Below are 16,667 nucleotides of genomic sequence, written 5' to 3' on the forward strand. Positions count from 1 at the left end.
GAAGGATACCATGGTCGATGGTATCGAAAGCCGCTGAGATGTCCAAAAGCATTAACAGGGACATGCTTCCCCTGTCCATGCCCAGACGGAGATCATCGGCTAAGGCAACCATGGCCATCTCAACTCCATAGCCCGCCCAGAAGCCGGTTTGAAATGAGTCTAGAAAATCTGTTTCTTCCAAGATCCCATGAAGCTGGAGAGCAACCGCTCTTTCGATCACCTTCCCCAGGAAAGGCAGCAGTGATACCGGTCGATAGTTATTCCGGGATAGGGGGTCCAGAGAGGGCTTTTTTAGCAATGGTTTTACTATTGCTGTCTTTAGACTTGATGGAAATTGTCCCTCCCTGAAGAATGAATTAATTATACAGCGGAGCATGGAAGTAACTGCTGTTCCTCCTTGGGCTGCCAACCATGAAGGACAGGGATCGAGAGAGCAAGTCATCTTCCTTACACTTTGAAGAATCTTGTCCACTTCCTCGGTACTCACAAAGTCAAAGTGATCCAGTTTAATAGAGTCCACAGAGTCTCTGGATACCTCTCTTATAGGTTCTGGCAAAATACTGGCGTCGAGATCAGCCCTCAGCTGAGAGATTTTATCCGCGAAGAAGTTGTTAAATTCATCACAGCAGGCTATCGATGGTTCTAAAATAGGGTTCGGGGAGGGGGCAGTTGAGTCAGCCTTGTAGTTGAGTAACCAACACCTTGTACTGTGCCTGGAAACGAATAGGCAGCCAGTGTAGAGATTTTAGGATGGGTGTTATTCGGTCACTCCTAGTTTTTCCGGCGACCAGCCTGGCTGCCATATTTTACACTAGTTGACGTTTCCGGACTAGGCACAAGGGTAGTCCCATGTAGAGTGCATTACAGAAATCAAGTTGTGAAGTTACCAGTGAATGTACAACAGTTTCTAGGTCCTTTACTTCCAGGAAAGGGTGCAGGTTGACCCTTGAAGAGAGGTATGGCCATGGAGGGGAGGGGGATACAAAGGTAAAAAGGACTTTGAGGAGCCCCCTTCCTCCTGGAAAGTGAGGCAGAGGAGAGACCCTCCCTTCTGATGCCTCTTTTGGGGGAGATTTTTGTGCCTAATAAAGAGCATCACACAGCATAGGCTTCAATAGCATTAGAAACAACATGGGGGGTATCTCTGGGGGAGGGGGTATGTCTGGGGGGGGGGGAGAAGAGACGTAGAGGCCAAATCCAAGAGAAGGGAGATGGGGGAAACAACTGACACCCCCCTGGCAACCTGGGAACTTGGCTTGAAGGCCCACGGGATTAGGCACCCCCACACATACATACCTTTCCCTTCACAACAACCTTGCGGAGAAGGACCTGTAGAGAGACCCTCAGCCCCAGAAAGAATATCCCCCTGGGGGGCCTTGGACCCCCCTCAAAGAGATCTAGGTTAAAGGAAGAGAATGAAGGAGTGAAGGAGTGAAAGTGCCAAGGGAAGAGAAGCATAGAGGGATGGTTAAAGGGGGGGAGGGAATCTGGGACATGACTCAGGCATCTTCCCCCAGGAACTCAATATTAGAGCCTTCCACCCCTCACTGTGATGCTTTAAATGACCATTTCACAGATAACATCTCTCAGATAAGAGCTGAATTGGACGCCAGTGTTATTGGAGAGGCTATAGATGAGGTGTCCAGTGACTCACTGAATATGATGTTTAAATTACACACGTATCTTAAGAGGCCAGAAGCTGCACCAAAGCTACCCCCCCCCCCCCAGTCCTTAGGAATGGAGCATGGCTTTGGTGTGGCTTCTGGTATCTTAGGACACATGCAGCATTTAAACAGCATACCTCCAAAGTGATCCGAAGCAGCTTTATTTTGGCCTGTCTGTTCAGGCCCTTAAGTTGCTTAAAAGAAGCAGAGGCCCGGCCACTTCTGAAAAAGCCCTCCCTAGATCCCTTGGACATGAACAATTAAAGACCGTTCTCCCATCTTTCATTTCTAAACAAGGTGGTTGAGAGGGCAGTTGCTCTTCAACTCCAAGCGGTCTTGGATGAAACAGATTGTCTAGACCCATTTCAAACTGGATTCAAGACCAGATACGGAGTTGAGACTGCTATAGTCACCTTAGTAGATGATCTCCACTTGAGTACTGATGGGGAAGTGTGACTCTGCTGGTGTTTTTGGACCTCTCAGTGGCTTTCAGAACCATCAATCGTGGTATCCTTCTGGAACGCCTGAGGGAATTGGACATCAGGGGCAATGCAATGCAGTGGTTCTGGTCCTATTTCTTCAGTAGATTCCAGATGGTGATGCTTGGGGACAGTTGGTCCTCTAAGAGGGAAATTAAATCTGGTGTTCTCCAGGGTGCCATCCTGTCCCAAATGCTGTTTAACATAAACATGAAACTGCTGGAAGAGATCATCTGGAGGCATAGAGTGGGGTGCTATCAGTACGCTGATGACACCCAACTATATCTCTTCATGCCCCAGACCTCAGTGTCAACTAAGGAAGGCATCTACCCTCTGAGTGAATGTCTTGAGAAAGTAATGGTCTAGATGAGGAAAAACAGAATGAAGCTGAATCCAGATGAGATGGAGCTGCTCGTTGTTGGAGATCCTAATCCAGATATGGAGGTTTGTCACCTGCAATCCATCTGTGGATGGGGTCACACTTCTCCTAAAGGACTGTGTTTGCAGTTTAGGGGTGCTCCTGGATCCATCGCTCCAGACGTTGGCTCAGATAGATATGATGGCCATGAATGCCTGTTATTAGCTTCAGTTGATACGCTATCTACACCCCTTCCTGGAACGTGAAGAACTGAAAACTGTAATGCACACACTGGTGATATCCCCCAACCCTGAAGCCAGGCCATCAATAACAGAGCAATACACAGATTAACACGGGAATCACTTCTCCTTACCCAGGATCACACAGTGTGTGTGTGTGTGTGTGTGTGTGTGTGTATACCCATTCTCTTCCAGGTCAGCATTCTCTAAAGATGGCAGCCACAGATATCAGCGAAACGTCAGGAATAAACTCTTCTAGAACATGGCTGAATAGCCCAAAAAAGTACTCCTGGTTTGATTTTTTTTTTTCCAGCCAGACTCAAAATAGACCCGTTGAAGAGCTTCTCTTCGATACTTGAACCTCTCAACTTGTGCATAGGGAAGATATTACACATTATACTATTTCTAGATGAAATGAGATTCAACCATTACAGGTGGAACTGACTGGAAAGAAATCAAATCGGGGAAAATGTTTATAATGGAGTCTCAAAAATGTAATAATAACAATTTATTAAGCTTTCCACTGCTATTTATAATTTTCCTGGAGGTACTGTTAAACAAAATAAGAGAAGAGCAACACCTTGGACTGCCCGAAGGAAGAGGCCCCTCCCTCCTCAACTGTCATCTCGGCCTCAGAGGGAGCCATCAGGCAGACCAGCAACATCAGGGACTGCCTGAAGGAAGAGGCCCCTCCCTCCTCAACTGTCATCTCGGCCTCAGAGGGAGCCATCAGGCAGACCCAGCAACATCGGGGACTGCCTGATGGAAGAGGCCCCTCCCTCCTCAACTGTCATCTCGGCCTCAGAGGGAGCCATCAGGCAGACCCAGCAACATCGGGGACTGCCTGATGGAAGAGGCCCCTCCCTCCTCAACTGTCATCTCGGCCTCAGAGGGAGCCATCAGGCAGACCCAGCAACATCTTGGACTGCCCGAAGGAAGAGGCCCCTCCCTCCTCAACTGTCATCTCGGCCTCAGAGGGAGCCATCAGGCAGACCCAGCAACATCTTGGACTGCCTGAAGGAAGAGGCCCCTCCCTCCTCAACTGTCATCTCGGCCTCAGAGGGAGCCATCAGGCAGACCCAGCAACATCAGGGACAGCCTGAAGGAAGAGGCCCCTCCCTCCTCAACTGTCATCTCGGCCTCAGAGGGAGCCATCAGGCAGACCCAGCAACATCAGGGACTGCCTGAAGGAAGAGGCCCCTCCCTCCTCAACTGTCATCTCGGCCTCAGAGGGAGCCATCAGGCAGACACAGCAACATCTTGGACTGCCTGAAGGAAGAGGCCCCTCCCTCCTCAACTGTCATCTCGGCCTCAGAGGGAGCCATCAGGCAGACCCAGCAACATCTTGGACTGCCTGAAGGAAGAGGCCCCTCCCTCCTCAACTGTCATCTCGGCCTCAGAGGGAGCCATCAGGCAGACCCAGCAACATCAGGGACAGCCTGAAGGAAGAGGCCCCTCCCTCCTCAACTGTCATCTCGGCCTCAGAGGGAGCCATCAGGCAGACCCAGCAACACCTTGGACTGCCTGAAGGAAGAGGCCCCTCCCTCCTCAACTGTCATCTCGGCCTCAGAGGGAGCCATCAGGCAGACCCAGCAACATCAGGGACAGCCTGAAGGAAGAGGCCCCTCCCTCCTCAACTGTCATCTCGGCCTCAGAGGGAGCCATCAGGCAGACCCAGCAACACCTTGGACTGCCTGAAGGAAGAGGCCCCTCCCTCCTCAACTGTCATCTCGGCCTCAGAGGGAGCCATCAGGCAGACCCAGCAACATCTTGGACTGCCCGAAGGAAGAGGCCCCTCCCTCCTCAACTGTCATCTCGGCCTCAGAGGGAGCCATCAGGCAGACCCAGCAACATCTTGGACTGCCTGAAGGAAGAGGCCCCTCCCTCCTCAACTGTCATCTCGGCCTCAGAGGGAGCCATCAGGCAGACCCAGCAACATCAGGGACAGCCTGAAGGAAGAGGCCCCTCCCTCCTCAACTGTCATCTCGGCCTCAGAGGGAGCCATCAGGCAGACCCAGCAACATCTTGGACTGCCTGAAGGAAGAGGCCCCTCCCTCCTCAACTGTCATCTCGGCCTCAGAGGGAGCCATCAGGCAGACCCAGCAACATCAGGGACAGCCTGAAGGAAGAGGCCCCTCCCTCCTCAACTGTCATCTCGGCCTCAGAGGGAGCCATCAGGCAGACCCAGCAACATCTTGGACTGCCCGAAGGAAGAGGCCCCTCCCTCCTCAACTGTCATCTCGGCCTCAGAGGGAGCCATCAGGCAGACCCAGCAACACCTTGGACTGCCCGAAGGAAGAGGCCCCTCCCTCCTCAACTGTCATCTCGGCCTCAGAGGGAGCCAGCAGGCAGACCAGCAACATCTTGGACTGCCTGAAGGATGAGACTTCTCCCTCCTTTAACTGCATTTTTATTGTATTAACGATTTTACTGTACACCGCTATGATCATCGCGGAATAGCGGTCTATAAATAAAACATATTATTATTATTATTATTAGAAGATTAATCAATTGAAGGATTTAAACTGAAGGGGGAAGAGTATAAATTACGTGCGTATGCAGACGATTTGGTCCTGACTATTTCAAATTCAGAAGAGAGCATTGAACATATTTTAAAAATATTAAAGAAATTTGGAAAAGTAGCGGGTTATCGTGTAAATATAGAAAAAACAAGCATTTTGACGATGAATCTGAATAAAGAAGAAAGGAAGTCCCTACAAGAAAAATTAGGTTTCAATATAGTTAAATCAGTAAAATATTTAGGGGTAATATTAATATCAAAAATATAGAATTATTTAAGAACATCTATAAAACGATGTGGAAAGGTATCAAATTAGATTTGAAAAAATGGGCTAAATTACATATTTCGTGGATGGGTAAGATAGCGATAATTAAGATGGCGGTGCTTCCCAAATTTTTATTTTTATTTCAAACTCTCCCAATAATTGGCAATGACTTGACTTTTAAGAAATGGGAAAAAGAAATTTCTAAATTCATTTGCGATAGGAAAAAAGCAAGAATAAAAACAAAAGTACTACAAGACTCAGTGGTTCGAGGGGCTCTTGCCCTCCCGAATTTAAAATGGTATTACCATGCCTGTGTGTTGGATTGGGTATTGGACTGGGTTAAACTTCAAAATGAAAGAATAATACATTTGGAAAAAATGGATTTAAAATTTGGGATTTACGGATACTTATTCTACAACAAAATTAAGATAGATGCAAATTTTAATAATCACATAATCAGGAGAATCCTTTTAAGAATTTGGAATAAATACAGGAATAGATGGTGTCCCCAATTACCACTTTGGACCTCGTCTAATGAGGCACTATTTAAGAGAGAGGAATTGGAAAGAAAAAAATCCCTGGGTGACATATAAGGATATCTCTAAACTTCAAGAATGGGAGAGAGTTATGAAAACTCAGGAAGAGTTGATTGAAGAAGGCTTCTCATGCAACTGGTTCACCTACAGACAGTTGAGGGAGAGATTTCTAACGGATATTAAGGTGGAATTGGTTCGGTCGAGAGAGAATCAGAAAAAATAATAGAAGACCCCACAAAACAAATTTCCAAATTATACAATTTAATTAGAAAGTATGAATTAGAACAAGAAACAGTCAAGGAATTTATGATTAAATGGGCACAAGATTTGAAGGAACGGATTCAATTGGAACATTGGGAAAATTTGTGGCAGACAAAACTTAAATATACACAAAGTGTAATGTTAAAAGAAAATGTATACAAAACAATGTATAGGTGGTATTTAACACCATATAAAATATCAAAAATGTGTTGGAAATGCAAAACAAAAGTAGGAACATACTTACACTGTTGGTGGGGCTGTAGTAATTCAGAAAAATATTGGAGGAAGATTCATAAAGAGATTGGAAAAATAATTAAGATTAGAGAAAAAGCCGGACCTAAGCTGTATCTCTTAAACTTGACAGACACTTTAGATTTGGATAAAGAAAATGAAAAATTGTTTTTCTTTCTGATCGTGGCGGCAAGAGTATCATTGGCCAAATATTGGAAAGTGGAGGAAAGTCCGACGATAGATGAATGGAGACTGAAAGTCATGGATTATTTAGAGATGGACAAACTGACTACACTACTCAGGAAAGGCACCTTGAATAAATTTTACCAAGTATGGAAACCTTGGAAGGAATACTTACAGAGAGAAAAAGCGGTTACAATACAGACGGAGCTTGAAGTATAAGCGAACAGTATATGAAGGAGAAATTAGTTCCGGGGGGCAATACTCTAAAGGGGTAATTAAAGGAAGTTTAGGATTCCATATTAATAGGAAAAGGATTCTATGGAAAGTCATAAAAGAAAAAAGATAGGAGCTAGTGGATGTAGTTTAGGAGGTAATGGAGGATAATGGTAATTAGCCATAGGAAGAGATAGGTAGAATTAGATAAGATAGTAGTATTCAAAGATGTACATAATGTATATATCAGAAGTAATTTAGGATGGGTATGTTTTATTATCTGTTTTTGAAAAGGATCTGTTGATATCAATGATTGTAATTTTTCATAAATAAAGTATATTTGAAGAAATTTTAAAAAATTAAGCTTTCAGAAAGTTAACAACAAACCATGAGGAAATGCAAGAATATAGATCTATAGGCATTTCTATGTTGCATTTACTATTGTTATTGGATTTAATGTTGTGCTTATTCCTCTGCGATTGTCTGTACAATATGATTCTAGATCAGGGGTAGGCAACCTGCGGCCCGCGGGCCGGATGCGGCCCGGCAAGGCCTTGGGACCGACCCCAGCCCGGTCTTGCCGCTGATTGTCGCCGGGGCCTTTGGCCTCTCGCGTGCAGGGGCAAGGGGGGCAATTGTCTATAGATGCCTCAGAAACATGCATTTATATTAACATTTTTTTAAAAATCAGCAATTTTTTTTGCATGTCCTCCACTTTTTTTAAAAAAGTGTCCACCATTTGAAAATGTTGTCCTACATTTGTCCCAGTTTATTTATTTATTTAAAATTTTTAAAAATTTATTTATTTATTTATTTATTTATTTATTTATTGGCTTCGGCCCCCCAGTTGTCTGAGGGACAGCAACCCGGCCCCCGGCTCAAAAAAGTTGCCTACCCCTGTTCTAGATAGAGTATTAGAATAAAAAAGGAAAGAAGTAGACCCATTGAAATCATTGAGAGACATGAGTCCCACCCAGCCCTTCTCCATTGACTTCTTTGGAATGAATGAATGATGAAGGCTGGGACCAACCCTAGGACTGCAATCCTGGCCCCATTTTCTTGAAGTTGAATCCCAGTGAAGTTGAATCCCAGTGAAATGATGATGAAGACGATCATCATGGTCATGATGATGATAATAATAAGACTCTTCCCTTCAAAACCAAAAGCCTTGTGGAACTTCAAAGACTAATAGAGGTCCAAATCACATGGCAGAAATAATCCACTTAGAATTCACTTTAACTGCCTTTGCTCAGTCAAAGACAATCCTGGGGATTGTAGTTTACTGTGGCACCAGAGCTCTGTGGCAAAGAAGGCTAAATGTCTCATAAAACTACAGTTCCCAGAATTCCCTAGCATTGAGCCAGGGCAGTGAAAGCAGTCCCAAACTGGAGTATTTATTCAGTGTGTTTTGGATCTCTGTTAGTTTTTTTCCCCCACAAGGCTCTGAGGTTTTGTTGACAAGAGATTATTTATTATTATTATTATTATTATTATTATTGTTGTTGTTGTTGTTGTTGTTGTTATCCCATTAACCCCCCATAAAGGTACACAACTGAGATTACAAATTTAAAAAATATAATTAAAACATATGAAAATAGACATTAAAATAGAATTTAAAAGAATTAAACGAATTTAGGTCTCCCTCTGGAAGTGGAAGCAAAGGGACCTGAAAGTGACATGAAAAAGGAAGAAGGGAAAAGGGAGAAATGCTTTGATTTACATTTCCAGCAATTCTGACTTGTATTTTTATACATCTTAGCTAGTTTATAAGGTGTTAAATGCCACCTATACATCATTTTATATAAGTTTTCTTTCAATACAACACATGGAGTATATTTAAATCTAACTTGCCACAATTTTTCCCAAGATTCCACTTGTATTTGTTCCTCACCATCTTTTGCCCATTTAATCATGTATTCTTTGATAGTCTCATTCTCCAATTCGACTTTCCTAATCAAATTATATAATTTCGATATTTGTTTCTTAGGGTCTTTCAAAATTTTCTCAAATTCTTGTTCCATAGGACCAATTCCATTTGCTTTTAGATCCACTAAGAGTCTTTCTTTTAATTGCATGTAAGTGAACCAGTTACACGTAAAGCCTTCTTTATTCAGTTCATCCTGTGTTTTCATTATTATTTCATTATCTCTTAACTTCAACAAGTCTTTATATGTCACCCAGTATTCTTTTTTTAAAATCTCCCTTTTATATAAGGCTTCATTTGGAGAAGTGCAGACCGGTAATTTGGTACACCATATTTTCTTATACTTGTTCCAAATCTTCAGTAAATTTTTCCTTATTATGTGGTTGTCGAAATTTCTGTCTAATTTTAACTTATCATAGAATAAATAACCATGAATTCCAAATTTTAATTCAAATTTCTCTAAATTTATTATTCTTCTTTTCTGCAATTTTATCCAATCCAGTAGCCAATCAAGTGCACATGCGTGAGAGTACCATTTTAAATTTGGTAAGGCTAAACCCCCTTTATCTTTGGAGTCTTGTAATATCTGTAATTTAATTCTCGGTTTTTTATTATTCCATATAAAATTTGAAATGTCTTTTTCCCACTTTTTAAATAACTGAGTATTATTAATTATTGGGATGTTTTGAAACAAAAATAAAATTTTTGGTAGTACCATCATCTTTATTAATGCCATTTTGCCGCTCCATGAAATATTCAATTTTCCCCAATTTTGTAAATCAATTTTTATTTTTTTCCATACAATTTCATAATTGTTTTTGACTAAATCAATGTTTTTATTCGTTAAATTAATTCCTAAATATTTGATCTTTTTAACTATTTGGAAGCCTGATCTTTCCCTCAACTCTTCCTTTTCTTCCTTCCCCATATTCATTGTAAGAATTTTTGTTTTGTCCGAATTTATCTTATACCCTGCCACTTTTCCAAATTTTTTAAATAGCTTTAACAAATCCTTTATACTTTCATTGGGGTTTGTAATGGTTAGTACCAAGTCGTCTGCAAATGCTCTTAATTTATATTCTTCCCCTCCAAATTTGAAACCTTCAATATTTTTTTCTTGTCTGATTAAGTTCAATAATATCTCTAAATTTATTATAAACAACAGTGGTGATAAGGGACATCCCTGTCTAACCCCTCTGAATATTTCGCATATTTCCGTTTTTTCGTCATTCACCACAAAGCGTGTTTCTTGTTTTCCATATATTGCTTCGATTCCCTTTATAAATTTTTCGCCAATATTTACCTTCTTTAAAATCTCAATCATAAAATCCCAATTTACGTTATCAAATGCCTTTTCCGCGTCAATAAAGTAAAGAGCCAATTTTTTATCAATTCTTTTAGTATGTATTTCTATCAAGTTTAATAAGTTTCTAATATTGTCTTTGATCATTCTTCCAGGTAAAAAACCGGATTGGTCTAAATGTATCCAATTGTTCAAAACTTTTTTTAGTCTTTCGGCTAATATAGAGGCAAAAATTTTATAGTCAGAATTTAAAAGAGCAATGGGTCTATAATTTTTTGGTGACGTTAAATCTTTACCTTCCTTGGGGATTAATATTGTTGTTGATTGCGACCACGTGGGAGGTATTTTCCCTTCCAATCCCTCGTTCATCACTTCCACCAGAACTTCCTTCATACTTTCTTCACATACCTTATAATATTCATTAGTGTATCCATCTGGACCTGGAGTTTTCCCTTTTTTGCTCTTTTGTATGGCCTGGGATATCTCCGAAGCAGTAATTTCTGCATTCAATATATTTTTTTGTTCTTCCAAAATTTTTTGAATTTGCAATGATTCTATAAAATTTTTTATTTTATTTCCTTTAATAACAGGTTTTTTAAAAATATATTTATAATATTTAAGGAAGCAATCTTTGATTTGTTTCTGACTTACCATCATTTTTCCTTCGTCTTTCAATACTGTAATAGCACGTTTTGCTTTTTCCTTCTTTACATAATGTGCTAAAAATTTCCCCGATTTATTTGCAAATTCAAAAAATTTTTGTTTGGTAAATTTAATTTTCTTCTCTATTTGTTCCACCAATAAATTCGAAATTTGATTTTGTATGTATTTTATTTCATATAAGACCTTCGGGTCTTTAGGATTTCTTTTCAAATTCTGTTCCTTCTTTTTCAATTCTTCATTTTTTTCCCCCACAAGGCTCTGAGGTTTTGTTGACAAGAGATTATTTATTATTATTATTGTTGTTGTTGTTGTTGTTGTTGTTATCCCATTAACCCCCCATAAAGGTACACAACTGAGATTACAAATTTAAAAAATATAATTAAAACATATGAAAATAGACATTAAAATAGAATTTAAAAGAATTAAACGAATTTAGGTCTCCCTCTGGAAGTGGAAGCAAAGGGACCTGAAAGTGACATGAAAAGGGAAGAAGGGAAAAGGGAGAAATGCTGAGGGGGATCTCTTTTCCTGGAGTTTGCGCCCATTTCTCCGTCTCCTGGTCTCCTCCGCTGGGAGGAAGGGAGAGTGTGGAATTCTGGGAGAGGCTGGCAGTTGGCTTGGAGCCTGAATAGGGTTCTAGAAGGCTGGTGGCTTTGACTGTTGGCTGCTTAGGAAGAAGAAGGGCTCCTTCTGGGTTTCCTTGGCAGGAAAGGGAAGGTGAGGACCCCCAAATTTGGTTCCTATGTGAGAATGATGACTGAAGGGGGGGACATCTCCCATTTTGGAGTCAATGATGGGGGTCAGGAGGGTCTTCTTTAGGGATCTAGCCTTGGCGGCTGGAAGCAAAGAAGGCCTCCTCCTCCTCCTCTTTCCTCCCAAAAAAGGCAGTAAGGCTCCTAGGGCTGCCAGTCCTCCTTTCCCCCCTTGGAGTCTCCATGGGGCCATGAGATTTCAGGGGGGGGAATTAAAGGGAGGGTGTGAGTGTGTTTACGTGTGAATATACATTTGCTTCTTTTCAGGAAAATGAAGGCTATCTCTGGTGTAGAATCTCTTTGCAGACTCCTCACTGAAGGCTGGAACCTGGAAGAAGGGGGCTCTGACTCTGTTTCCTTCATTGCATACAGTTGGTTCTCTTTCAACTGGGATGGACATCCTATAGCCCACCAAATATTGACAGACTACAGCTCTCATTAGCTGGGAATTGTAGTACCCTGACACCTGAATTCCCATCCCTAGTTTAGGACTAAGCCTTGTGCGTAATCCCAGCTAGAGGGGTTTTGTTTTTCTGTTGAAGAAAGAAGGAACACAAGACCCTTTTCCTGTTCCTCTATTCTGTTCAGTTGGTTTCAGTCTAGAGAAGGACCGCTCAACGTGGCAGTTGGTAAGGGCCAACATTTTAAAGGCTGAACTTATTTGGGCCGCAGATAGGTTTTTAATGGCTCGCTTTCCAACATTTCACTTGAAGGCGAGTGCTGACCCTTCCTCTGCCGCCAACGTCCAGTTCCTTTACAGGAGAAAGCTGGAAAGCCTTGAGGGGCAAGCATTGAGGTCTATAGTGTAAATGCAGACTGAAAGGAAGAAGTTGGAAGCATGAGCTTTTGTACATTTGACCATACTTCCTCCTCAGATGCATGAACTTTCAGTTAGTCTCAAAGATGCTATAAGGTGGGCAGAGGTGCCTTCGGCAGTGCCTCCCCCCGACCTTCAGAGCCCCACATAGCTGCTGCCTGGTGGGACTCCAAAGGCACCGCTGCTTCCCACCCCCAGGACTTCAGAATAAAGGAGAGGGAAAACGAATAGAGGTAAGTGCCCCACTACTCCAACTTTATGCTACTTTCCTGTGGGGCCAGCCAGTGTGGCACAGTGATTTGAGCATTGGACTAGGACTCTGGAGACCAGGGTTGAATTCCCTGGCATAAGTCCCACCCCCCAGGACTTAGAAGGGAGTGTGCATGTGGGGGGAGTGTGGGGGGGGGCCCTCAGAGTCCCATGGGGCAGTAGCACCAGGGACTCAGGAGGGAGTGGGAGGAACCTTCAGAGCCCTATGGGAGTCTGAAGGCTTGGGGGCAGGGTCTGAGGAGGAGGAGGAGGAAGAGGAGGAGGAATAGCGCGAGGCAGGCAGAGGGAGGGAGGGAGGGAGGGTGGGAAGAAAACGGCTACTGGGGTCTGTTTTGCAAGGGTTATGGGGCTTGGTGCAGGTCTGCACAACATGCAGCCTTGACCATAGCCACCAACATCCTCCAAATCTTTGCTGGCCACCTGAAATCCTTTGGTGGGCCTTATGCGGCCCGTGGGCCATATCTTTTGCAGGCCTGCTCGCAACCCTAAGAACAGGGGTAGGCAACCTGCGGCCCGCGGGCCGGATGCGGCCCGGCGAGGCCTTGGGACCGGCCCCAGCCCGGTCCTGCCGCCAGGGCCTTTGGCCTCTCACGCGCAGGGCAATTGTCTATAGAATCTCAGAAACATGCATTTATATTAACATTTTTTAAAAAATCAGCAAATTTTTTCGCATGTCCTCCACTTTTTTAAAAAAAGTGTCCACCATTTGAAAATTTTGTCCTACATTTGTCCCGGTTTATTTATTTATTTAAATTTTTAAAAAAATATTTAATTGTTTATTTTTGGCTTCGGCCCCCCAGTTGTCTGAGGGACAGCAACCCGGCCCCCGGCTCAAAAAGGTTGCCTACCCCTGCCTAAGAAGGAGGGACCTCCAAAATGCCTTGCTATTCACTGGCTGAACAAGTTCTTGCAAGCCCAACATTTTGGCTTCGTTGACTGAGTCCACCTGGAGTGCACTCTTTCTCTTTTCCTGCTGCCTTCCACCTTACAGACCATCATCTTTCTTTCATATCATGTCACAGGGCAGTTAAACCAGTCCCAAACTGGGTTATTTCTGCAGTGTCTTTTGGACCTCTTTTAGCCTTTGAGTTTTCATAAGGCTCTGTAGTTTAGAAGAGACTAATAATTATAAATATATTAATAATAATGAATAGAAATAATAGAATTAAATAACAATTAAATAATAAAAACTGAATAAAAACATAAAAAGTAGACATTAAAATAGAATTAAAACCGAATTAAACAAACTCAGCTCCCTCTCTGGAAAGTGTAAGGAAAGAGGCCTGGAAGGGACATTAAATGGGAAGAAGGGGGAAGGGGTAAATGTTGAGGGGGTCTCTTTTCCCTAGAGATACCCATTGCTCCTTCTCCCGGTCTCTGGAGGGGTCTGCTGGCGGGAGGGAGAGCATGGAATTCTGGGAGTGGGATTTTAAAGCTATGCCTAAAGTCCCATACACTCGATTTATTTGGTCTTCTTGGGAAGGTTGAGGCTTGCTTTGCTCTGAGAGCCATTGAATTATAATTTTGGTGGTCCATGGAAGACCGCATAAGTGTTGCACATGTAAAACACCTCCATTTGTACTTTCTGCAGGTGTGCAAAGAACCAAGATGGCCTTCAAAGGAAGGAAGAGAGGAGAAACTACCCTCAGTTCCTCCTTTGAGGAAGAAAATGGAGGAAAGAAGACCTTGGGACAGTAAATGTTCAGCCCTCCTTTTTTGAAGTGGAGCCATTGGGAATTTGAGAGACTGGGATGCAATGGGGGTCAGTTATGTACAATCCTCTGTCTTTCAGTGATTAGTTGATCCGTGGTTCCTGCCATCTTGCCCTTGCTTCCCCTCCCAGCCAATCAGGGCCAGGGATGGATTGAGGGATTGGGATTCCAGCCAATCAGGGCCAGGGATGGAGGGAGGGACTGGGATTCCAGCCAATGATGGCCCCTCAGAGTGTCCTCAGGAGGACTTCTTCTGTTCCTGCCTTTGTCCTTCTGTGGAAAATTGATTAAGGGACAAAAAGATGACAAATGCAATGAACTATAAGGGAAGGTTATTGTTGGGGTATCTTTCCCCTTTTTGTTGATTTGCTTTTAGTGGTTTTAATTCTGTGGAGAGTTTGTTTAATTGGGTTTTAGGAATAACCTTTTGAGGTCTTTACTTATGTTTTTGCATATTGTTTGGACAGCATTGGTTTTAATTCTTGTTAGCCACTCCTGCAGTCCCAGGGCTGGGGAAAAGACAGAAGGTGGGTGGGTGGAAGAATGATGATGAAAGCAGAGGAGGAGAAGGATCCACTCTTCCCAGAGCCACCTCCAGCTCTGTCCTGTTTTGCCCTTGCAAGGCTAGCCAACACTCAGTCCAGAATCTCAGTGTTTCAAGCACTGAGTGAAAGGCAGAAGGGATGGTTGTCTCACCAAGTCCTGTGTAGCAAAAGCAGTGGTGGTATAATCCAGTCCACGTTCCTCACGAGGCTTCAGTCATTCCAGTCCATCAGGTTCAAAGGGGAAATGTGAGAGTCCTCCAGGTCTGAGCAGAATTCCAGGTAACAGGCATTCAGCCAACATTCAAGGCAAGAGCAAGGTGTCTCCCAAGCACCACGGATGGTTCTCAACCATGCTGGACCAAGGGAGGTGCTGGGATATTTCTAACCCATCTGGGTCTCACATGTTCTAGCTGTTGGCTTCCTACTTAGCCACAGAGAAAGTGCTTGTCTCTCTTCTTCTTGGGGTCTCTCTGTGGGAGTAGGCCCCAGTCAATCTGGCTCAGGAGGAGGGATACCTTGCTGCGGGGAACCTGACCCTGGGACTGGCTGTAGGCTTACCTCCAGAGGATCTGGACAGTGACTGCAGTTCTGGCTTGTCCCTGGGATCTCAGCCTCCACCTCAGACTCAGAGGACAGGCCTGGCTCCTGGCGTCAGGGCATGGCAAGCCCTCACCTGGAGCGCCACCTTCATTTCAAACCCCAAAGGGGGAAAGTTCCCAGAGACCTTCCCTGCAGAGTCTTGTAGGGCCAATTGGCTGTGAGGTTTGAGGTGCTTCTGGTGAGATGCAGTTGTAGGGCAACGCATTTGGAAGGCACCCATTTGGGGAAGAGAAAGAGAGAGGGAGTTGCAGCGGAGAACAGGAGCCAGAATCACCTGTTCCTCTGGATATAACTGGATTGCAGCTCCCAGCAGCTTCTAGCAAGCATGGCCAACATCAGATTTTCAACATCTGAAATTCCCATCCCTGTTGGAAAGGCTGGGTTGCTTTTAAGGAGTTTGTGGGGGGTGGCTTGCCCCCAAATTTGTTGGGCAATCAGCTCAGGACTGGCATCTCTGCCAGGATGATGTTCCTGCCACCCTCACGCTTGACCTCGCCTTGAGCCAGGGAAGAGCTGCCACACTCAGAGGCATTCCTAGTATATTTGTGCAAATCATTCATCAATCATCCCTCTCTTCCACAGCCTTTTCGGGTCCAGTGGAGCTGCTGGACAAGCAGAAGAGGGTGAGGCTCACTTTCTCTTGCCAGACCCATAACTTCAGCACCCCTTCTCACCAGCGTATCAGGTGATACCCCCGCACCCTCCTGGCAATGCCCATGGCCATCTTTCTGTGCTGGGCCAGTCAGGCCCTGGTCCATCTCCCTTCCTGATCTCTCACACCAAGTTATAGTCGGTGCCCTGACTGAGGTGCTCTGGCCAGTGCTGGAGGAAATGCTTGCCTTTATGTGGAATGGGAATCTCTGGCTTCAATAATCTTATTCAAGAAGAATATACGAAGATTCTGAGGAAGTCAGTGAGCATGTGAAATAAAAGTACTGTCAGTCCTCGGTATACGCTGGGGTTTGGTTCCAGGACCCACAGTGGATGCCAAAACCCATGCATGTTCAAGTTACAGTGGACCCTTGTTATACGCTGGGGTTTGGTTCCAGGACCCACGGTGGATGCCAAAACCCATGCATGCTCAAGTTGCAGTGGACCCTTGTTATACGCTGGGGTTTGGTTCCAAGATCC

The 16,667-nt window shown here is 43.9% G+C and overlaps 1 protein-coding gene across 1 annotated transcript in view; it reads left to right on the plus strand.

Moving 5' to 3' along the window:
• The first annotated feature begins 2,509 nt into the window (after positions 1 to 2,509).
• Positions 2,510 to 16,667, plus strand: part of LOC149290402 (uncharacterized) — a 42,707-nt gene continuing 28,549 nt past the window's right edge. The window contains exon 1 of the mRNA XM_089489321.1: positions 2,510 to 2,587. Within this exon, the coding sequence (XP_089345447.1) occupies positions 2,510 to 2,587 (78 nt within the window). The remainder of the gene's footprint in view (positions 2,588 to 16,667) is intronic.

Source organism: Sceloporus occidentalis, unplaced genomic scaffold (assembly GCF_023333645.1).
Source record: "Sceloporus occidentalis isolate IW3139 unplaced genomic scaffold, rSceOcc1.0.p SCAF_39, whole genome shotgun sequence".
In the NCBI taxonomy this organism is placed as follows: Eukaryota; Metazoa; Chordata; class Lepidosauria; order Squamata; family Phrynosomatidae; genus Sceloporus; species Sceloporus occidentalis.